Source organism: Scaptodrosophila lebanonensis, unplaced genomic scaffold, assembly GCF_003285725.1.
Source record: "Scaptodrosophila lebanonensis strain 11010-0011.00,11010-0021.00 unplaced genomic scaffold, SlebRS2 tig00001412-arrow-pilon, whole genome shotgun sequence".
Lineage (NCBI taxonomy): Eukaryota > Metazoa > Arthropoda > Insecta > Diptera > Drosophilidae > Scaptodrosophila > Scaptodrosophila lebanonensis.
This window is the reverse complement of record NW_022060739.1, coordinates 8,288,339-8,312,788: the sequence shown is the minus strand read 5'-3', so window position 1 is coordinate 8,312,788 and position 24,450 is coordinate 8,288,339. Positions and strand designations below refer to the sequence as shown.

Below are 24,450 nucleotides of genomic sequence, written 5' to 3'. Positions count from 1 at the left end.
GCAGAATGGCAGGCTGGCATGCTGTTGATAAAATTGCACCGCATGTTCCCGGCCTGAAAAACGAATGCAAAACTATGCGAGTACTCCCATAGCCAAATGAAGTGTACGCCCCGTTTGTTTTGCTGCCTCCTGCTTTTGGGCCAAAACAGCGGAAACTTGAAGTCGGCAAGTTGCGGTCGTGTGGCAAAGTATCTGGCGTGCACCATTTGCTAGGTCGACAACTGTGGCGAACGCTTACCGCGTGCCATATTTTTGCGCCATTTCCTTTGATATTTCTGCACTCACCTACATGCCGTAGAGTCGAGCTGAGTTGCCGGCGCCATTGCATATTTCTTCATATTTTGCGCAATCAAGCGACAAAGGGGGCGCTGTGGGCGGCCAACGGTAAATTCTGATTGTGTAACTGTTAATGCTGCAACAACAACTTCTGACTTATGTTCCCCGGCTAGTATTTGAGTTTTGTTGTTTTGTTTGGTTTGCTTTCCGTTTTGCATTTTGATTTGCACTCCTGCCTCCCCACATTATGCATGTCGAGAGGCAGCAAACAATAACAGAAAAAAAGGTCAAATAACAATAAAAATAAAGAAGAAACCGAACAGAAGAAACAGCACCAAATCGTTTCCGGCATTTGCGCTGAAACATTTATGTTGCCGTAAATGGAAATGTCAATAAATCATTCGAGCAATGTACGAGTATGTACAAAAGCATTTTCGTTGCAACAGGAAAACTTTTAGCATGAAATATTACGGCAAAATGTTCCGTTTTTTTTCTCCCCCACCACTCCTTCATTGTTTCTCACAGCTTCTTCTCGTTTTTGCGACAGGCAAATAGTTTTCATAAGGACCACATGAATTCTGTTCAAAAAGAGAGAGCTTCCAGATGAACAATAAATTTGTTTGATAAGGATGCCAGCACATATGCTTAGAGGCTATAGAAGCCATTTGGCAGGCATTGACAGCTCAACACGCATGCCAATGAATATGTGAAGGCATGTGTTGATTTTACAAAACCAAAAAAAAAAACCAGCAAAAATAATATATGCAGATTTTTTACTGCCAACATAAAATGTTGAAAATTTATGAAAGCGATTTCTGGCCGGTAGAAGCATAAACATGATTTTATTTCTCTCAACAAGTAGTGTGTAGTGTAGTAGTGTAGTGTAGTGTACCTGTGCTAAACTATCTGAAAAATGAAGAGAAATATTAATTTGAAAATCCAAATTGTGTGATATGTCCGTGAAATATGAAGAATTGCTCCTGAAATGAAAAATTGCTGGACATTTTTAATATATTTGTTAGAAAAAGAGAAGTTGCACCAAAAAGATTTCTTGTATACATTTGAAGTATTTTGTTTAACTGAGCCTTACAAAAAACTTTATTTACATAATATTGGATTGCAGACTACAGGAAAATTCTTGTCTTATCTTATTAGTAAGTTTCAAATGTATAAAACGTATTTTATTTTTTCTTTATCCATTCGTTTGTTGCAATTGTATGAGTATGACCAAGTATGTGGCTATTGCAGACGCAAACTGCAACAGAAAAGTAAGAGAAAAAGCGTAGAACTTGGCTCAACTTCTACTTACGGATGTTAGAATAGTGCGATCAATTCTGCATAAACCCTTAGCTGAGAAGTCAGCATCAACCACCAGCAATTGCTGCCAAAACTTTCTAACCTCATCGGCCAGAATGGATTCAGACACCTTTCGCTCGATTTCGGACACAATTTGAATGGTTTTACGAGATTCTCGGGCGGACAGATGACATGGCTCCACTACCATGAGCAAGCGCGAAAAATGAAAGATTATCCAAAGGACCTGCACCCAAAGATAGCCCTTATTTTTCATACTGAGCAGTTCCAGGAAAAGGAAATATGCCGTAGCCACCAGGTGGAGGAGACACGAGACTAATATGAATAGCACCACAATTCCGTACGTACTAATGGGAATAAATCAGCTGATTTCGATTTAAAATGTCAATTTTCTCACTCACTTGGAGACCAATAGAACGCATCTGCATAGCGAGTCATGATTTTCGGCCAATGTCTTAATGATCAGCCTTTTATTTTTTGCTGTAGACGATAATAAGAGTGGAAATTGTTTATTAGTGCGGGAGCTATAACTTTTTGTTATACGCACCAGCCGTTTCTCCAGGCAATATTTCAATTTGTAGTTTCGAGAGGGAAGAAGGCATGGAAAGCGGAGCTCGCATTTCCGGGTTAAAGCTAACTGTTTGCACTCTAAATTTCTTTGGTGGCTGACCATCCTTGGAATCTATATATCATATTGTCAAGACCACATACTTGATTTAAGTATAATTATGCATACTTGCCTACCAGGAAGTTGTTTTTTAGTCGAATATTCAAGCGTCTGTAGCGCCTGCCTATTCCATAGACGGTGTTGGCAAAGTTTATGTGCAAGCCCGTTAATATGAGGTACATGCCATAGAAGGGTATATACCAATGAACGTTCACTTCTGCAAGACATTATTGTTTATACACCGATCATTACAATTACGACGTCTAACCTGTATCATAGTCATCGACCCTCATTTCAGCGGCCAAACGCACCCATGTGCATATATCCAGGCCCAGTAGCAGCGTAATAATCCCGAGAGATGTGATTAGCATGATCAGAGCTCGCCAACGATCACGTTTCAGATTCGAATAGGCGCCCAGGCTGTTGTCGATCTATCGTTTAAAATCAGCAAAGGAGCAGTTAAGGACTATACTATAGTATGGACTGTATCTGTACTGACCTTTCGCAGACGCTTATTCAACTCTTGGGTGGATTTTAACCCAACTAGGCCGCAGTAAACGCCGGTAGCTATTGCCAGAACCACAACGGAAACATCGAAGACCGTGACAACTTTTGATGTTGGCGACTTCATTCTAAAAGATGAGCTTTATATTTTTTTCGATTTAGGACTTTAAATAGACGAATATGCAAAACTGCAGTTAAAGGAAATAATACTCATATCCAAAGTAAACCGGAACAAACCAAAAGTAAACAAAAACTGGACTTATTTTCCCGTTCTGCCCAAAGGTTGTATATTTTCAAATAACTTTTGGCTGCGGTTTCACCCCATTCGAGGAGCGAATTAACAAAAGCTATGTATTATTATGTTATACTTGAATTATGGAAACAAACATGTATATGCGCTTGTTTCCCTATTTCATGTATTGGCGATGAGAACTTACCGCACAGGTACCTTTGAGTTGGCATCGTAGTGCAGGCCCATATATGTTAAAAAAACTGATGTGTTCGGGTTAAGAACGGGTTAATTGAATTGCTAATTAATTTGTCAGCTCACCCATAACTGAACTCAGAAATCCTGAATAAATGCTGAAGAGGCGGCTGCGTCTTATTTCCAATATGCCTTTAGGGCCAGTACAAGCCGTGTAAGGAGCGAGTGCCAGCAGTTTGCAGGCATAAAAAATGCTCATGCTATGCTCCGATATTTCCATTGCAATGTCAACACTTCAGCAGGTTGATAGCTTCTGACACTGGTGGAGCCGAAAGTTCTGTCCGACACGCCACTTCCCACATTTTGTTTCTCATTGAAAGGGTAAACAAAGAGGGCAGGATAGAATTGCACTTAATTATATATTGTTGGCAGCAACAGTCAACCACACGTTTAGGCATGTGTTTTTATCGAAAACACATAGACAAAACTGTAAACATCAATTAGCGTGGACTACACAAATGGGTTACGGATAGCTTGAGCACGGGACTATATTAGGAGCTGCGCGTAAATGCGTTGAAAATAGTCCAATTAGTACCAAAAGCCAAAGGAGCGTGTGTGAAATAAAACAAATAACAACATACTTAGTAATTAGCAGTCTGCCAGTCATAAAGCAAAGGTAAGGCCTGCGAAATAAGTCACCTTATCAACATATTTTTCTTAATTAAAACAAAAATCTTCGATATTTTAAAATGATTGTAATTTTTCCTTAAACTTTATAAAATGACAGTTTAAATTCAGTATAGTAATATTTAAGAAATTATAAGAACCTTTTTTAAAAATTAAATGAACATTTTTCCGAACGAAATAATTGAACTGATCAAATTCAAAAAACTATATTTATATCTCGATTTACTTGTGTTTTTAGCGGCAAATTGTTTAGATATGTCCTCCATTACTATTAATTACTCTTAACATGCGATCTGGCATTGAACTAACCATGTTTTGAAGAAGTGATCCGTCCAATTTGGCCCACTCTGTTACGATTGCTTCTTTTAATTCTTTCAAGGATCTAAATTGTCTGCCATGCATGTAAACCTTACTGGAAAGGATTCCCCAAAGGTTCTCTATGGGATTAAGATCTGGACTTTTTGCAGGCCACACCAAAAGTGGTATTTTTTTATCCTCAAAAAATTGTTTTGTGCGTTTTGAGACATGGATTGGAGCATTGTCCTGCTGGAATGTCCAATAATCTCCACACATTTCTTCTCCAAAATGAATCAGGTTTTCGTCCAATAGCTCTACATAGTTTTCGGAGTTCATTTTATGTGAGACAAAGCATATAGGACTCTTTCCAGCACAGCAAAATGCAGCCCACACCATTAGCGATCCTCCTTGAAAATTGCGCGACACTTTCATTTGTTTGGGGGTCCTGAGGTCACGATAATAATATTGATACCCATCTGGTCCATCTAAATTAAATTTTTTTTCATCACTGAAAATAATATTTTTCCACTCCAGGTCCCAAAACTTATGCATCTCTGCAAAGTACATGCGGGCAACTTTGTGCCGAGGAAGTAGTTCACATTTGACGGTTTTTTTTTCATATGAAATGAATTGATCGGCTCGTAAAATTTGTTGCACGCGACGTTTTGACACTGAGAGATCCAGTTCCTGACAAATTTCGCCTGCGCTCAGGTTTTCTTTGAGTGCTAACGATTTTATTCTCCTCTTATCGCGATTTTGTACCAATGGCGGGCGACCGGAGCGTGGCTTTTTTCCGTGGTGTTCGGGGTCTTTCAAAAACTTTTGTATAGTAAAAAAGCTCCTTTGTATTTTGGAAGCAATTTCACGTAAGGGCATTCCAGTTTCTCGATATGCTAATATTTTAGCTCTTTCTTTATCAGATAGGTAACGGCTTTGATGCATTTCTACTAAAATTATGGTTAATTATAATCTGATCTAATATTCTAAGCCTGGATTAAAGTCAAAACTCACTTATTTAATTTTTTTAATTACAAATCCCAAAATTTTGATGAAAATGGCCCTTGAATGCACTGGTACAATGACAAAAACTGATTTGATCAGCTCAATTATTTCGTTGTGGAAAGAGAGGCAGCAGCAATTTTCGATAGAAATAACGGTAGTAATAACGGATTTCTGCTTCTCCTTACTGTTTTAAGCAAGAGAATTAGATGAAAGCAAACTATGCAAAAAATGAAGTGGAAAACATAAATGGTAAATCTGTGGCATTACGTTATGAGCATGATAAGGTGACTTATTTCGCAGACCTTAAAAGCAAATCGGTGCTTCGTACAAATAAGTTTGCTTTAACAATGGGTGCAGAGTATTCAGATGCCGGGCTATAACAATTGTAATGGTTTGTTTATTAATATAGCATGTATTGGAACAATAAAAGTCAAACTCAAGTTGGCGAAAATATCAATTCAATTAATCGATTCTGTGTTAAAGAAAAAAAAAACAATTTTCCTGATAAGTATATGGAATTATTATTTTCAATATATTCCTATATATCCAAACATATATAGGCTTTCCTCTTCAATTTTCTCAACTTATTGGCATAAGGGCATTTGTAAAGAAGTGCGTTGGTTTTGTAGATAAGTATCTTTTCAAAAGTTGTGTATGGAATTCGTTAAAGTGCAAACAATATATATTTAAGTGGCGAAAGAATGCTGCTGCAGGCAACAATTGTTCCACATAGAGAGTAAAAATATAAACAGCGTATGTGTGGAAGTGCAATCGAAATACAGACGCAACTGCTGCGGAAAATAAACCCCAACATTTTATTTAAGCAGCAAATAAATTCAATTCAAATTGTGGAATGTCCGATTTCGTTTCGCTCACATATCGTACAAATAAAATGCGAGTGCAAGTGACTATTGAGCAAGTGCAGTAATGCATGTAGTATATCCTTGCGCAATATTCCTTCACATTCCTGCAGCCATGCAGGTCCAGGGTCTACAACTGGTCCTCGGACTCATTCAAAGTGATGGCAAAAAATTCAAAGCTAACGAACCGAAGTACAGCGCGTCGAGTGATGGTGACGTGGCACGTCAGTTGGCTGGCTGGACGGGTCGGGTCGGAATGGTCTTCAGCTAGACAAATGAGCGCTATATAAATACTATAGCCACAAAGGAGCTTCGTCTCCAGCTCCCCCCCCCCCACTGCCAGCTCCACTTCAGTTAAGCGCCAATAACAAACAATTTCGTGTGTGGCTTTGCTTTCTTAACAAACTGCAACTGTCGAATGTGCTGCTACTTTACATTTTTACAACTATCTGTGAATAGTTGTTGTTATTTACAATTTTCAATTTCCACCTTTGCGACCACACAAGTCCTTTACCCAAAACAAAACAACAACAGCAAAGAAAGGGAAAATAAAGGAAAAGCCAAATATAACTAAAAATGGGAAAAGGCGAATGTAAACTTCAATTTAGCAGTGAGAAAATTGCATTTTGTTTGAACACTTTTCTGCTTTCAGTTTTGAGCTAAAGCTGCGCCAATGCCTTTGTCAGTGTCGCCCTTATTCCACCCTTCCCCCCCCCCAACCCCCCACTACCTCTCTGATCACTTCTACGGAGCATTCTCTTTTTGGTTTATTGCGTCAAGTGGCATTGCGCAGGGATTTTCATTCTGAAATGTGTTTGAGAATTCGACGCTCTATTGCTTCAATTCGCATCGATACGTGGTCATATATTATACATTATACATACCCATTCATACATACATACATATATATAGATGAGTGTGTGTGTGTGTGTGTGTGTTTAGCAATGGCAAGAGAGCAGTCAATAGTAAGTCCCTTTTCTGCCAAGTCACAGACAATTACATGCAGGACAGTGCGGCAACATGGCCAGCCAGACGAAAGGACTGAGTCCTGCAAAATTGAACTGCTGCTCACGTGGCACATTTTAGTGGTCTTGTTGCCATCGGTTCTGGCCGGTTCTCCTCAGCTGCCGTGGAGCAGCAACAATAACAGCCACAGCAAGAGCAGCCGCAATTCTGGCATTGGCTCTGGCAAAATATTTGTTTATTTGCTCCATATTTTAGGGTTTTACTGCAACGACAACGACAACGACTTCGACGACTACGACTACGACGTTGAGCCGGTTTGTGGCAGGTATTTGTGTTTCGGACAACAATGGGGACCAGAGCCGGGCTCCGAAACTCCTCCAGAGCACCCATTCAAGTGCGTTCCCTTTGATTTTACGCAGCTTATTTACCTATGCGTTGTATTTATTGCAAAGTTGTGTTTCTGGTAGCAAATGCTTTTGTTCGCCTTGTTCGCCAGTTTCGACTTCTTTGTGGCATTTTATTTACTTGTTTCCCCAAGCGTTTGTATGTTCTGTGTGTGTGTGTGTGTGTGTGTGTGTGTGCGTGTCGGAATTGTTATTAGAATTGGCATTAAGGTACAGGTTTTGATTTGTGCGACAAATTGTTAAGATGACTTTTGTGCGCATTCGAAATCATTTGTAAGCATATATTTCAATAATGCCGCGACAAGAGTTTGGGAATGTTGTATTTCAACGTAATTGGTTTGTAGAACGCAGACCCTGAACCTCAATCTATACAACAACAAAAAACACATACTACTTGCAGCGAAAGCAATATTCTCTTCTCGAAGCTACGCTAAGCAGGAACACATACTTAGCTGCGAGTATATCGGATACTTGTTGTTAAACAAGGGCTTTAACCAAGAATATTTGAATCACAATTATAATCACTTTTTATGATCAGAATAAGTAAGGTATCAGAATCAAATTAATATTATAATAATGCAGTATACAACATTATCATTTGATGAAAAAAGCCTATGATAAAAGTTGTTTATTCATATTCAAAAGGAAAAGTCAGGCTTACTAAGAAATGATAGAAATAAATAACTGTCATTTAACCAATTAATTATTTTATTTCCAAATAACAACACAAGTAACTGGACCATCAACTGATTTTATAGAAATCTATATAGCGTATAATAGTTTTGTAATATAAAATATATTACTCAACTAAGGCGGCAGTTGAATTGATATTGATCCTAAGATATTGATAGATTTTTTTTAAATACATGCATAGATATCGAACGCAAGCGCAAGCTTATTCAGAAGTATTGTGGTTTTCGTTGAATTACCATTACCCGGAAAATACATTAGGCATACGGAACAAATCCAAACCTCACATATTCCACATGACTTAAGAAAATAATATTGAGAATCAATAGATTATTGACAAAATCTTATTGGTATATAGATAAAGAAACGAAGTCGACCCAGCTATTGAAATGGTAAATAATATGAGTATGTTAAGGAACTCGTTTTATTTTTATTTAATCGAGCTGCATATCATAATTCTCACACATTTCTTATAATTATTAAATATGAGAAAAAAAAACTCAATGGAATACATATTCAAGCTTACATACATTTTAAACTTTCATATAAATGTATATATATTATTTTTTTAATACTTGCTGCAGCTCTGAGCTTGTCAACTAGATTAAATTATAGCATTTTGGATTTCGAAAACTTTATTAATTAAAGTTGTGATTTTTCAAATATGAAATAAAAACATATTCTTCATATTTCGTACACGCAATGAATGCTAACAATGATACGTCAGTCATGTAGTTATCCTTAAGCTGCTTAAATCCAACTGAAGCAATTGTTTGGAAATATGACATTCTGCATATTGAATGCCGTAGTTTTTTCACTGCGCTAGAAGAACTCATCAGCAACTGTCGAAACCATCAGACATACACACTCGTATAATGACTGTTGTTAAATACTGTCGTTGCTATCATTAAAAGTTTGACACTAGACGAAAAAGTTGATCACTCCATGCGGGAAGCAGAAAATAAAACAAAACAACACAGACACGGAGAAAACAAGAACGAACACTAACAACTTGACGAATTTTTGGTTCAACTCTGCAGTCAAAGCTAACAATGAACAATGTGGAAGTATTTTAACAAGTACTCGAAATAAAATAAAGCATTGAAACGCACTGAAAAGATCAAAGAAGCCATAAGACAAGCGTGAATTTGTTTGGCATATAATACAAGCTGTCATGTCGGGCCAAAATAACAAGCAGAGAGACAGACTCAAGTCAGTCTGACAGAGCACAGTTCTGCTCTGCCCTGCTCTGTTCAGCTCTGTTCAGTTCAGTTGAGCAAATGACAGACAGACGGACGGACAGCAGCGAATGTTACTTATGCTTTGGTTGCCAAAAACAATGCATCATTTTACTTTGAATTCTAACATGCTCTGTATCCGTTCGCTCCTTTTTTCAGACATCATCGAGGCGCACAAAAATCAACAACTCTGCTCACTGACCGGGGTCGAAGGTGGCCACTCACTGGGCGGTTCTCTGGCGGTGCTGCGAACCCTCTACGCCATCGGAGTGCGTTACATGACGCTGACATCGACTTGTCATACACCCTGGGCGGACTCGAGTTATGCGGATGCGCCGACCTTTAATATGAAACATGGTGGCCTCACGATATTCGGCAAGGTAAGTGCATTTGTGTGTTGTTGTTGTTGCTCTGATTTAGTGGTAATTAGTTGGCATAACGTGTGCCGAAGCTTACACGGGTATTAGGCTGATGAGGCGCCAACATCGTTGTTGTCCTCGTCGTCGTCGTCGTCGTCGTCGTTGTCGTCTTCATTGTCCTCGACATTGTCCTGGTCATGGTTGTCAGTGTGGCTGCGGCCAACAGCAGTCAACGCTTTGTTGGCTTAGTCATAAACATGTGACGGGGGCGGCTCTTTAAGTACTTGAGCCCTGTGCGTATGTGTGTGTGTAATGTCGCGCTGGCCTGTCTGTTTAGGCCGCTTTGTGACCCTAATGGGGGTCAACAGTTCAAATTAGTGGGCATAACATTGTGTGGAGATTTGCAGACTATTCAGCAGGTCTTCGTGTAGTAAGCTGACAAAATATCGCGTTACGTGCACATCACATTTTATGAAGCAGAAAACAAAGTAGCGGGTAATTTAAATTTGTGTCTTTCAGCAAAATTAATTTAAACTATGGCCTTATTGTTCTTTAAAAGCTGAGGAGTTCTGACATGCTCGGAGCCCGTGCAGTCAATTTTGGATGCTAAACAACCAATTGTAAGCTCATCGTATACGTGTATATACTTAGTTAGTAGATATGTCAAAATATTTTTGGCCGTAGGGAAAAGAAGAAAAAGATTCGAATTATTTCTTTATCGTAACGTCGGGTAAGTTCTCGGTAAAAATTAGAAGTAAATTACAACAAAACAGTTGCGGTCTTACCGCTTCAATTCGGTTTCGATTTTACTCGTATAGTTAGAGGTCAATTTTATTGAAGTATGTCCATTTGTTTAACACAAATTCAAGAACTATAATTTTACTCTATCGATAGATTAGCATTTATATTCGGACTTAATGGTATTAAAAAATGGTATTAAAAACAAATAAAGAAACTGGCAATATTACAAACAAAATGGAGTTCGAAGTCGTGTAAAGAATATCTAAAATTTGATTTCACTAAAAGTCATTTCCCAGAATTCTATTATCTAAAGGACTTCAACTATTAAAAGCAGTCGTTTATATCTATGGAAGCACTCGACTTAATGCATTCAATTTTGCATTATGGGGAGCAACAGTATTGCGCATACGCTGTGTTGTACCGAATGTGTTTCGCCTAATGGCGCTTCGTGCAAACGTGTACGATATATCGGTATTTTTAGCTTCTTTCTCGAACAAATAAACCTGCCCATTTGCGTTCGCTGACCATTGTACACAAAAGAATTTGTTTACATACAAAATATTTGACAATGCGCGTGTAATCATTTCGAAATTCGAAATTGCTTCGAACAGTGGCAGGCGCCAAAGCTCATTATCGCCATCGGCATTGGCATCGCCATCATCAGCAAACATCATTATGGGCGTGTGTTTATGTATATATAATTATACATGTGTGTGTGTGTGTGTTTGTTGCTCTTCATGGCAATCGAGGCGAGCAGCCGCTTCCTCCTTGACTGTGGGCTGCTGCCAAATGCTATTTAGAGCACAGCCACCGTCGCTGTACACGCAAAGTGCATACGGAAATAAAACGCGAAAATTCCTAACAACAAGAACACGCTTACACACCCGTACACACCCACACATACACATGCACACACAGCTGGCAATAACAGGAAATGTAAATTTAGTGCAGCCATCAACAAAAAAATGTTGATATGATTATTTATTATGCATGGAAACCGCATTGTTGTCATAAATTATTACTGGGCCTGCCAATTAAATATGGAAAATAAATTCTCGACGGTGCAAATCAGCGTCACTTCCTCATTCAACTTACGGAATTTTCAATTACACATCAAACAATGCTGGGCGCAAAAACGCACAGCAAAGTATGAGAAAATGAAAAGTGAAAACTGTTTGGAGCGCAGGCGCCGAGAGAACCCACAGATGGGAGCATTGGGCGAGAGAAAATGTACGACTGGGCGCTGTTTTATGCTAAGTGGAAATTTTTCAACATTCTAAGTGCTGGCGATGAAATGAGCGTGCAATGGGAAAATCGAAATTTTCATTCATACTATAAGGTGAATTGCACAGTGGAATTCATTTCGAATGTGGAAAGTCAAAGCGTAAATCAAATGAATTGTTTGTTTTCAATTCAAACTCAAATAAATGCTAAGGAGTATGTGAATTATTTAGATCAGATCAGACTTTGCTCATGTTTATAACGCCCATCTAGGAATTTTGCTATTAATTCTAACTTAAAATGTTAATTTATTGGATAACTACTTACAATATTGTAAATTTTAATTTATGATCTTCCTTCTGTTTTTTACTTAACGATATACTTCTTACTTACTTCTTACTTCTTCTTATTATAAAATGCATAACGAAGTATTGTTCCAAAATCAATCATGCATCAATTAGCAATATTTACAGAAATACATATTTCATTAACTACAATTCTTTTTTCATCAATATGCTATCAATGCAAACATATATTAGAACTGGAAACTATTTCAGTCAAAAGAACACTTTTAATTATATTAAGAATTCTTATGTCGAATTCGAAAATGGCAGCAGTATTAATTTGCATACATATTTTATAATATTTTGAATTTTCTAAAAAGCTGATATTATTTCAAATGAGAATGCAACTAAAACGTGTTCTCAGCTGCATTTTAAAATGTTGCAAACTACCTATTATACTTGTATATGTATGTATGAAGAGACCTGTGTGTATGTATTTTCAAAGCACATTAGTAAACAGTGTTGCCTAGAAATGTTGTTTGTTTCCTGCTCCAGTGTGCACATTGCGTATTGCGTCCGTCCCGTCGTTGCTAAAAATACGTCGCGCACCCACCAAGGCGGCCGAATCAGCAGCTGGTCACATGTGCCATGGTGAAAATGTTGGTTATCCTCTCGCGCTCTCTATTCACCGCCTTTGAGGCTCTCTCCCTCTCACGCTCTCTCTCTTTCTATCTGTCTCTCTGCGTTTGACAAACAACGACCACCGACCGACCAGCTAGAGGTGAAAGCCCAAAACATCGCAGCATTCGCTGTCAGTCGTCAACTTATTCTCCACAGCGCAGCCTGCAAATTATAGAGACAAACACACGAAAAAAAAAAGCAGCCAGTCGCCGTCAGCCTTAGTAGTGAAGTGAAAAAAATAATATTCAACGCAAAAAAGGCATAGAGAACAAGTACAACAAATTCTTTGGCATTATTTTTAAAACGAAATTGTCGGTGTTGGTGTTGGGTGTTTGCGAGCAATTGAAAGGTGAACGAAGCATTCCATAAACTAACCAAACTAAACAACTAACCAGGTTGTCAGTACTAACAAAAATATGCACACACGCACACACTCACACACCGACATACATACTTACAATGCTGACTGAGCACAAACCAAACTAATCGCAAAACGATTGCTTCGACTACTTCCTATACGACGACGGCTGCGACGCACACCCCCCTTTCCCCCTCACACCGTGATTGATGATGACAACGCAGCAGCAGCAGCAGCAGCAAGAGCAAGAGCAAGAGGAGAGCGGCAGAGAGAGGGAGCAGGAGAAGGCGGCCGAGGCGCTTAACGGCAACATTGTCGTTGACAACAATAGCAGCACAGCAATAGCATCTGCAGCAGAGATAGAAGAAGCAGCAGCAGCAGCAGCCGCCGCCATGACAGCAGCAGCGAACACAGCAACAACAACAGTGAAAACAACAACAAACTCAAAGCAAGGCAAACACAGGTCGAGGTCATCCGCACGCTACGATGACGTTGAGAAGCAGCAGCGCAAAAGTCGCGCCATTGTCTCCATCCCGAACACGATAAAGCTGAGTATGCTGAACAGCGGCCTCTTATCCTTCGAACGCATCAAGCTGGAGGCCCGCGATGAGAATAACTCGCTCTCGAAGACCATACCGAACAGCCCCATAGATATACGACACTTTCTGAAACTGTGCGATCTGAGACGCAAGTTTCCGGTGCTCTATAAGCTGGAATTTCAGACTGCCGCCAAAGTGGAGAACAACACCTGTCGCCATGCCATGAAGAAGAACAACCAGGAGAAGAATCAGAATCCCAAGTGCATTCCATATGACTACAATCGAGTTGTATTGCAAAAGATGCCGGGCGTGCCCGATTCCGACTACATAAATGCCTCCTATGTGGACAGCCTGCTCAAGCCAAATGCCTATATTGTCACCCAGGGACCCGTGGAGGAGACCGTGAATGCCTATTGGCGCATGGTGTGGCAAGAGAATGTGAGCGCCATCATAATGCTGACCAAGACCTTTGACTTCGCCAAGACCATGTGCGTGCAATACTGGCCCCCCAATATGGAGGTGCATGAGACCTATGGCGATATCCACATCAACATTGTGCGGGAAGAGCAGCTTGCCAACTTCCACATACGCACCTTTCGTCTATATAAGAAGGACGAGCAGGGCGCGGTCAGTGATGAGCGTCTCATTCTGCAGTTCCACTATACGGAGTGGTATTCGCATTCATGTCCCTTCTCCAATGCGCTGCTCGAGTTCAGACGTCGCGTCCGTCTAGTGGTGGGCAATATCATCAAAGATGGCGATGACATGAAGGGCCCCATTCTGGTGCACTGCAGTGATGGTGGCGGCCGGTCGGGAGTGTACATGTCGATAGACGCGAATCTGGAACTGGCCGAGGAGGAGGAATCCTTCAATGTCTTCGGCTATCTGAAGAAGTTGCGTCAGTCCCGCAAGGGTCTAGTCGAGAATGTGGAGCAATACAAGTTCGTCTACGACACGCTGGAGGAGCACATCATCTGTGGCAAGACCTGGTTCCCAGTCTCGGAGCTGAGCGACAGACTCAAGGCCAAGGCGCGTCGTAATTCCGGCACCAAAATGAACGAATACCAGGCCGAGTACGATCAGATCTGCAAGCAGACCCCACGCTTTACGATTGGCGACTGCGCGGGCGGACATCGCGCCGATAATCGCGAGAAGAATCGCGATGTGCTGTGCGTACCGCCGGACAACTTCAGACCCTACCTCACCTCGTTTCAGGGCAATGCCTTCACCGACTACATTAACTCCGTCTTTGTGGATGGCTACACCAAGCCCCGAGAGTACATTGTGACCGAATGGCCCATGAAGCATACTTTGGGCGAGTTCTGGTCGCTAGTCTACGATCAGGAATGCTCGGCCGTCGTCGTACTCTGTCAGCCCCCCGCTCAATCGCAGCAGTTCCCCTCGTTCTGGCCCAACAAATCCAAAATGGAGAAGTACGGTCCGGTGTTCTCGGTTCACTATGTCATGTCCAAGAGCTATACGAACATCAAGCAGTGGGAGTTCAAGATCAATAAGAAAATCGTTTCGCTGACCGAAATGATGGCTGGCGTTAAGGCGCCCACACGTACCGTCCAACTATTTCAGCTTACCTGCTGGCCAATGGGCCACAAGGTTCCAAGCTCGACCAATTCGCTGGTGTATCTGATGAATATGGTTGAGATTTGGCGCAACAAGGTCGACTACGGTCCCGTCTGTGTTGTCTCGCCCGATGGACGCAGTCGCGCCGGTGTTTATTGTGCGGCTAATGCGTGCATCGAGCAGGTCATACAGCACGGTGAGGTCGATGTGTTTCAGGCCGTGAAGACCGTGCGTCGACACCGTCCACAACTAGTCGAGAATATGACCGAATACAAGTACTGCTACGATCTGGTGCTGCACTACGTGCTGCACTTCCTCAACAAGAACGATTAGGCGCCTCGACTTTGGTTTATTTTTTTATTGGCAGGCAATCGCTTCGGGCTTCGAAAGCCCCGGGGAGCCGGCCCCTATAAACGAGCTCAATGCTTTATGGTTAACAATTTTTCAAAGTGGTCCATTTCAATGCCTCTTACTAAGCTATTTAGCCAACATACTTGTACACGTGTTTACTGTTAGGTGTCCATGTCTGCTACATATAGCTGCTATAGGTACTTGCACCCTAAAGCCTTAAAGCAATCATTTGGAGTATTTTGTTGTGTATCGTTTTTTAAAACGAACTTTTTATTATTGTCTAGCGTCGGAATTAAATTCCACGCCACACACACACATACACACAAAGCACAAAGCAAGAAAGCAGAAAGAAAACCAAAATACTTTTATGCACGCAAACATTTATTTGCATGGTCCAAAAAGTTACTGAAAGTTTTCTTTGACCAAAAAAAAAAAAAATACAACAAACAAACAAACAAAACTACAAAAACCAAACAAAAATTTAATCAAATTAAATAAACGATATGATCTGACCTATATGTGCCATCTGTAATACCCTAGTTGTTGTTGTTAAACTATTATTATTGTAACTACTATTACTATACATAACTATGAACTTTTAAACTTGCTATCTTCTACCACAGATTTCGAGAGCGAAATTTTTTGAGGAGCAAACTAGAAATTGTTAATATACATAAGTATATATTAAAAGATATATAAATAGGAAAGAAAGAACTTGATGTGTAATACGAAAGTCGCATATTGTTTTAGCCCACTGTTGAAAACTGTACTTGTATTTTATATTAATGTTAACATATTCAAATATTTATCGAAAGCAGAACTCTAATTGTTTATTTATATACATTTATATACTCGTGTATTTTCGCATTTATGCATTCTACTTAATTTGTATATTAATACGGAACGTGCATATAACCATTTGAACATACATAAATGTATATTCTTATACTATATATATATGTATACATGTATACATAGTATGTGTAACGACATTATTTTTTTAAATGTGAATAAATGTGCATATTTTTGATCGATTCGATTTCCAATAGGATCCAGTTCCTATTGGCGTAGGTTACGAAACGAAGCGAGACAGAAAAAAAGAAAAAAAAGAGATGAACTATTTGTTTTTATTCAACAATTTTGGTAACTTTTTTGGGGTTCAGGTTAACAGTTTTCTTGCGCACCTTGCCGATGACTTATATATGTATTGCTCAAAGGAAAAGGAGATAATCGATTGAAATTAATAAATGAACTATAAAATCCTGCAAGTATAAAAGGTTCAGAATAAGGAACATTCAACGGTGAACTCCGATCATCACAATCTTCACATTGGGCCGACGGGATAAAATGTGAGACAGCTTGCAAAACAACCATACAACCATGCAACCATAATATATATTGAATTTAAATAAACGTCTGGTAAAAAAATAATGACGATATAGCTAAAGAGCCCCCAAGGAAAAAACGAGAAGGAATTAACTGAAGTATGCACGAGGCAGTAGCTGTACCTGCCTGGAAGATAACGCTTTGACATGATTGCTACGCTCTCGACCCACCTTACCAATGATTTTTTAATGGAACTTTTTTATAAACCTACCAAAAGAGACTTCTTTGCCTATCTTCCTCCTGTCCTTATGTATACGGGAATGAACATACAAATGAAAAAAGAGCTGGGGAAGAACACAATGAATGAAAGCGATTATTATTAAGTCCTAAAACTACATGCTTGATTATAAAAATTATATAAATTCTACACACTATGCATTATAATTGATTTCTCATTAACTAATTTCGAAAATAATTATTTTTCTCTAATTTTTCCCGCTGAGTGGTTTTTCAATTGAAATGAATCATTAATTCCAAATATCAATCAAAATTATGTGCTCATTAAATTAATAAAATGAAATTAAAAATTCACAAGTCGAACGTACGCGAACAAGGAATACTCTACCCTATATCTGGCCTGATATTAATTCCTTAAAAATGGATAAACTGAAGCGATTCAAATAACAAAGCATTTGTAATGGTTCCTGTTAATATATAAACATTTACTTAGACTATATAGCCCGAACAAATTATCCGCAAAACCATCGACAAAATATTTACACAACGAGATCCAGGTATCCGTTTTTTGAGATCGATAAAGAGTAGCTTTGCACATATTCTTTGATGGTACTTTTAAGCAAACATACTATAGACCTATATCGACTGATCAGTATAAGACCACAAGTAAAGCAAATGTCTACATTACCTCTGAGATCGAGGCGTTTATATAGGACACACATGGCTACCTTAATTGTTAAAATTTTAAGCAAACTCAGTGCACGGATTATTGCTTTTATCCTTGTAGAATATGTCTCTATCGATGCAGAGTATCAAATCATTTCAATCGGGCCGGATCATGAAATGAATAAGCAACTGAGTCATATATACACAAGATTTGTATATATATTTATAAACAAACAACACGCAATATGCAATATAAGAAACCTTGACCAGATTACAATTTAACGCGTGCAAATCAAACAGCCGTTGTGTACACATTTATTTGCACGAAGGCACATACTTGTACATACATATATACTCGTGTATACATATATCGTCCACTTCGAGTATATATGTAAGTAGTACGTACTATAAAAGAGATAAGCAAGTTAATGCATGAAAAGGGAATCGAGTGAGGTGTGGCGTCTATATATAAAATCGATAAAGTTGCGTTGGTGGCGTCGTCGTCATTGTATGACAGCACACTTTGCTTTCAGCCAAAAATGTGTGCAATAAAAATCAACAACAACAAAAACAAAAACAATGGCAATAATAATGGTAAGCACCATGATAATAAAAAGCGAAACAAAAAAACTTGCATAAATCATGGAATGTTTGGGCATTGAGAGCAAATGTAATGACATCAGCATAAATAAATGAAAACGAATTATGGACGCAATAAGTAAAATCTATATGGGAACGAATTAAGTTAAATCTGGGCAGAACGATTGGATCGATTGTGTGATTGTTGAAGAAAAACAAAACAAAACAGGAACAAATTTTTGCATACACCAACCACATATTTATCAGATACTCGTACTGTTGCCAGGTCGGGCGAAAAATTTAATGCCACAAACGATATATACAAAATAAACCAATTAGTGTACGAAACTTATTTACGAGCTATTAATAAGGCACCGCTCGTGGCAAACACAACAATTGGCATGGAGAGATCGAAATTGGATTTGGGGCCTTAGCTTCGGTTAATTAAAAACACAGAGGCAATTTATTTGCAGCAAATAAAAAATAACAACAATTTACGATCCACTTTCAGATAAAGTTCTAAATTAGCCGAGCCAACTAAATCAAAGTTTTAGTCTATGAATGCATTTGTACACACGTGTGTGTGTTTGTGTGTGTGTGTGTATTGTCCCTTTATTAACTATAAATGAGCGCTCACACACACACGGCGGTGTGCGATTGTTCGGTTGTGTGTTGCAGTGTTTGGACAAGGAAGTAAAGTTGTTAGCACACATGTTTACAATAAACCCGAGCCAGTCAGCTTGAGCGCCGGCAAACAAAATGGCTGCTAAGCCAGACATGGCACAATCAACCGTTGTGTGTGTGTGTCTGTGTGTGGGTGTGCGTGTGTTTGCAGCAACAACAACAATAATGCTCATTAGGCAAACTTTAGAGACATGTGTATAGAGATATACTATATAGTCCAAGTGAAGTCAGTCAGTCAGTCAACTGTTCCATTCACACTGAGCTGTCATTACAGAAATCTATTTGAAAGTTTTGTTAAATTATTTACAAATATGTTGTAATAAGCTATTTATTTTAATCCGACTGAATCCTAAGTGGTAAAGGTTCTATATCCATAAAACATTTGAGCTATGGGGTTTTAAAAGGCAAGACCATAGTTGTATAACTTATCCAAATTATATATGAATATTTATTGCATTAGTTTATTTTAATTCCACATAATTTGATTGATGGCAGAATCAGAAATAGCATTTCTTTAAATGTGTATAAATCTGCATAGATTGTGCAGGGAATGCTTGGAACTACCTCTTCACAGTTTGCAGCTGCTTTATTATAAAAACTTAGCAGAATAAGAATGATTATAGGGACTCTGGAAACATGAACAATTTGCTCGTGAGTCTTAGCTGGCTTGATTTTCTTCCTATCATTTGTCTTCCACAATATGAAATGCCTTTTCTTTAGTTAATCAACATACATATATTATTATTATATTTAAATTTATAAGCATAAGTCAGGTTTTCGGATCTTTAGCTCTAATTGTTCCTTGTACAGTACAGCTGAAGTACATTCCGTATAGAAACCACGTGAGATTACTTTAAAGTATAGGTGTCAACGGTATATACAGGGAAAACTCTCTTAGCCGGACACTCAAGGGCGTCCAATTTTGGTCCGCTTAAGGGCATACTTAAATACTTTACACACCGATCGAATGTTTTAGAAAAAGTGTCCACCGAAGAGAGTGTCCGGATAAAAGAGGTGTCCGTTAAGGGAGTTTTCATTGTAATTGAAAACGATTCTTTGAATGAAACGCTTTTCCATTAAAATACATCACCTCAATCTTTCATATACTTGTATTGACTGATGTAATGTCTGAATACAATTCACAATACTATTTAGTTGGCCTTTCAGTTTTGCTTAATCATTGCTCTAGTGTGCGAATCATTCCACATGTCGTAGTGTCAGTCATTTAGTCACGGAGTCAGTCAGCGACGCGTACATCAATTGGCATTGCAGTTGCAGTCATTTGCCAGAAACAGACTTACAGAATTGCACCCACATATGCTTGTGATTGTCCTGCTATTCATTTTAGCTGCTGCACCCATTTAGCCAGACAGAGGGACAGACAGCCAGTCAGCCAGCCAGCCAGCCAGTTAGTCGGTTACTCAGCGAAGCAATTGACCGGACGGCCGACTGTTGGTATCCTTCAATTTGTATATGTATTTGTATTGTGTGCATGTCAAAGTCGTCGTGTTAACATTAATTAAATTCAATGGATGGCATTCTATTGTCTTGTTACCCAGCATACGCTCTGAATTATTGGTTTTGATTCATGTCCGTTGCAATTTAATACTCACTCACACACACAGATATACTCGCATATAGTGTACACGTATTTTTGTGTGAGTTGAAGGGAAACGTAGAATGCATGTAAATTCCACATCTCACATATTTGGCATTGTTATTAAACATTAAAATGGGCATATATTCAAACACTCGGTTTGCCTAATTGAAAATGGCATTTTGGAGTGTTCGGTTTGGCATGCGCCTAAAGGTATGCAATATTTGCTGTTAAGCCTGCCAGGCGATGCTTTGATATTTCATGCAACACACTCAGAGAGACTTGTTTTTCATACATACTATAATTTAAATTAAATTTCATGTCATATCACATTAGCGCCACTCAGTTTCACTACAAGCGGCAGCCTTAAAAAAACAAAAACAAGCGCTCACACACGCACACACACACACACAGACATACACAGAAGCACACATGACTGACATCATATGGATGTGAAAGGCCAAAGGCCAACACTTTTTAACTCATTTAAATAACGTGCCCACTTGCCTCCTCTGTCGCTTTCGTCACGCGTAAATAAATGGCAGCATGTTTTCCCGTTATACGCTCATACGTATTATTATTATTATTATTATAATGTACCTGCCAGCTCTGTCGACTATTAATGCTAACGAGAGGAGCGTGCTTGTTGCTGTACATATATAATTAGGCACCGATGTGTGTGTGTGTGTGTTCGTGTGTTTACCTGGCTGAGAGCGCCCGAGTGTGTGCATAGAGCTGTGTAATAGGCGTACCCTTTGCCATTACCTCCCTACAATTGCAAGCGAGTGCAAGCAACACACACACACACACATCTCCCACGCCCCCCTCGTCTGAATGGGCTTAACAGCGAACAAGAGCGGCAATTTGATGAAAACAATAGCTAATATGCAATGCGAGCTGTATTGAAGAGGCAGTCGATATCAGCTTGTTAATTGCTCATTACCATCACCGGTCAAGTGAGTTGCTTCCAATTAGTTTAATTAGAGATGTTGTTAAGACTTTTTCTCGCCAATAACTTGCCATTCGTTTTCAATTTGCTTTGATTACATTCCTGGCAAGGGCTGGCTGGAGAGTATTTTATATTTCAATTCAATTCACAGTGATAATGGAAGTTCGCTTTTCATTTCAACGCTCAATAAATAATTCAGAATTGGGAAACTGGTGATTACCAGGGACTGTAATTATTATAGGTGTTATTATAAAAATTACAAAACAATGAATTATTTTATACCCAGTACCCAAATGGTAAAAGGATATACTAGTTTTGTGCGAATGTATGTAGCACACAGAAGAATAACAGGACGAGTTGATATAACCATGTCCGCCTGTCTGTCCGTCCGTCTGTCTGTCCGTCCGTCTGTCTGTCCGTCTGTCTGTATGAACGCAAGGATCTCAGCAAGTACAAGAGCTAGAATAACCAAACTTCGTATTCAGGTTCTCCTGAGCCCTAAGCAGATCAAGTTTATTTATTTTTTCTGATACATCCCCCCACTCTCCCCAGTTTTTTTTCGAAGTGTGCATGTATGTATTTATGTATGTGTATGTTCCCTATAAACTCCGAAACGGCTCAACTGATTTTGATTAAATTTTGAGGAAATATTCAATATTCAGTTTTTCATTTGTAAATAAATAAAATTATAAAATCGAATTCAACAAATTGACACAAAAAAAGGCATCTATTGCTAAAAAAAACACCACACAATCTAAAAAGATGAGCAAAAAAAGAGCAGCTGAAAATGCCAATAAACGCGAATTACGTTTAGAGGATCTTTGCGAAAAGGAATCTACGCGTAGAGCAATACTAGAAACGGAACAAGAACGGGGGGAATGCGTGAAAAGGCATCCCCATCCAGAGCCATTGAAACGGATCAAGAGTGGGAGACGCGGCATCCACATCCATTAAAAATACAAAATTAATCGAATGAATTAAGCCCGCTTTTGGAATTAGGCAGATTGATTACTAACGAAGAGTTTGCTTTTATTACCTTTAATATTTGAACTAAATTTTATTGAAGCAATGTAATTTGTGCCCTAATTGACCTGCATTAGTGTAATAAAATAAAAATACAATTTGCGAGAGGCAATAATGCTGAACAATGCCGTATTGGTGGCCATGAGCATTCATGATTTCCGCAATATTGCTGCAAATTGTATTTCATAATTTATGATATTTGCCAAATAATTGTAAATCAACAATTATAATCAAATATTTATTGATTTGGCTAATGGCATATGCATTTGGCAGATGGTGCCATTTACGTATTCATTTCACTCTTCTTTTTTTTCATTGGAAATCAATTGCAGCAACAACAGCAACTAATTATGTAATGCAATTGGCCACAGACCGCAAAACAATGGGCGGGCGGACTAGGGGAGCGGACATCTGACAAAATGGTCAGCGCGTAATTAAATTAAATGAAAATTTTGCCAGCTGTTGCTTTCATTTGTTTGGACAGTGTACGACTAAGCTTCAAAATATTTAATTAAATATTAAACCTATATGCCAGTGCTATGCTTATTATAATAAAATGCACTAGCAACAACAAAAAATTAGCGCGAAACTTCGCAGTCTGATGAGCATGAGAAGCTCAAAAGCGCAAGGGTGGCGAAAATTGTTGATTGCATGTGGAAGCTTGCGAATGTCTCTGGGGATAATGGTGGGGCGTTATGGTAGGGGGGTGGAAACTTTTTTGGACAAACTTTATGCTGCGGCATTGCGGCTTAGTGTGTGGCAAGTGTGTGCGTGTGTGTGTGTGTGTGTGTGCGTGTGTGTGTGTGTGTGTGTGTGTGTGTGTGTGTGTGTGTGTGTGTGTGCGTGTGTGTTATAAAATGCACAAAAGCGTAATTAAATACATAATGAACAAGCCGGCAACAATATGAACAAGAGTGCATTGCATTCATTATTGTTGTTGCTGTTGCATGCAGCTTTAGAAAATTTGTTGAACAACAACGATAGAGTAGCTGTATGTGTGGATGTGCGTGTGCAGCTCATTATGAATAACTAAAACAACGACAACAACACCCTCGTGCCTTTTTGTTCAAATTCCAAACGCAAAGTGTTCATAAAGTCTCCGCTTTTTCAAATTAACCCGCAGCGGATGTCACAACCGCAACAAAAGGTTTTATGAATCTCTATGTGTCTGCTTGTGATTATATATACAAGTATATTGTATATATATATATTTGTCTATGTATATGCGTATATAATAAACATAACGTAATTAGCATATACTTGTATGTACGCAGCATGTATTCCAGTCTGCGGTAAATAGCTGTTCCTGTATGTCGTTGCAAGGTGTGTTCATAAGCATTTAATTAAATTTCCTCACTACCCTCAAAAAAAGAACGCTTTGTGTAGAATAAGCAGCTCAACATTTTCTAACCTTGCCCTAGGCAGCGCCGTTAAATTTAAATTTGGAGAGCTTTCGTGTGAATTAATCTTTGGTCAAAACTTTGGGCAAATAATCGGATTCTCTAGCTCAGCACATATTATTACAAGTATTTAAGATATCGCGAATTGTGAAAAACGCGATGGGAGCTAACTTGAAGCTGCTTTTGAAAGGGCTTTTCAATTTAAATACAGTTTAGTTTCTCTATTGGCTTCAGTAGCCAGCAATCTAATTTGAAGAGTTGCATACAAGTATTTCGAGTTACAGATATTTTGTATAATATTAGAACAGACTTTAGGGCCTCTATTTAGAATGCCTTTGTCAATTGTTTATAGATATTATGTGTTTAATTGGTTGTAGTTCAACAATGTTAATTGTTTGTTTTGTGTGTGTGAGTGTTAATCAAATAAGGTTTTGGCAATGCTGACTGGTGAATAGTTTTCTCTGCTTTTCACCATTTATCCGCGATTGTTCTCATCTTTCAATTACAACGAATAATTGATGTTTCACGCTTGGCTACTCGCTCTTCCT

At 38.9% G+C, this 24,450-nt stretch overlaps 3 protein-coding genes across 4 annotated transcripts in view; 2 read left to right on the top strand and 1 right to left on the bottom strand.

Moving 5' to 3' along the window:
* The window catches only part of LOC115631100, a 118,294-nt gene that overhangs the window by 62,730 nt on the left and 31,114 nt on the right, over positions 1 to 24,450 (top strand). Inside the window, exon 11 of the mRNA XM_030527754.1 lies at positions 9,489 to 9,709. Within this exon, the coding sequence (XP_030383614.1) occupies positions 9,489 to 9,709 (221 nt within the window). The remainder of the gene's footprint in view (positions 1 to 9,488; positions 9,710 to 24,450) is intronic.
* LOC115631102 (gustatory receptor for sugar taste 43a) lies at positions 1,469 to 3,465 on the bottom strand. Its single transcript, XM_030527757.1, is given in 9 exon segments — positions 1,469 to 1,531; positions 1,586 to 1,937; positions 1,992 to 2,070; positions 2,138 to 2,255; positions 2,302 to 2,474; positions 2,526 to 2,688; positions 2,757 to 2,889; positions 3,199 to 3,253; positions 3,312 to 3,465. Coding segments are annotated over 9 exon segments (1,290 nt in total).
* Positions 12,820 to 16,552, top strand: LOC115631101 (receptor-type tyrosine-protein phosphatase kappa). 2 transcript variants are annotated; one of them, XM_030527756.1, is made up of 2 exons: positions 12,820 to 12,964; positions 13,201 to 16,552. In XM_030527756.1, exon 2 carries the CDS (start codon positions 13,366 to 13,368, stop codon positions 15,421 to 15,423), a length of 2,058 nt encoding a protein of 685 aa, XP_030383616.1. In that variant the 5' UTR covers positions 12,820 to 12,964; positions 13,201 to 13,365; the 3' UTR covers positions 15,424 to 16,552. The 2 variants fall into 2 exon arrangements, with proteins under 2 accessions (XP_030383616.1, XP_030383615.1); XM_030527755.1 differs by having other exon boundaries at positions 13,198 to 16,552.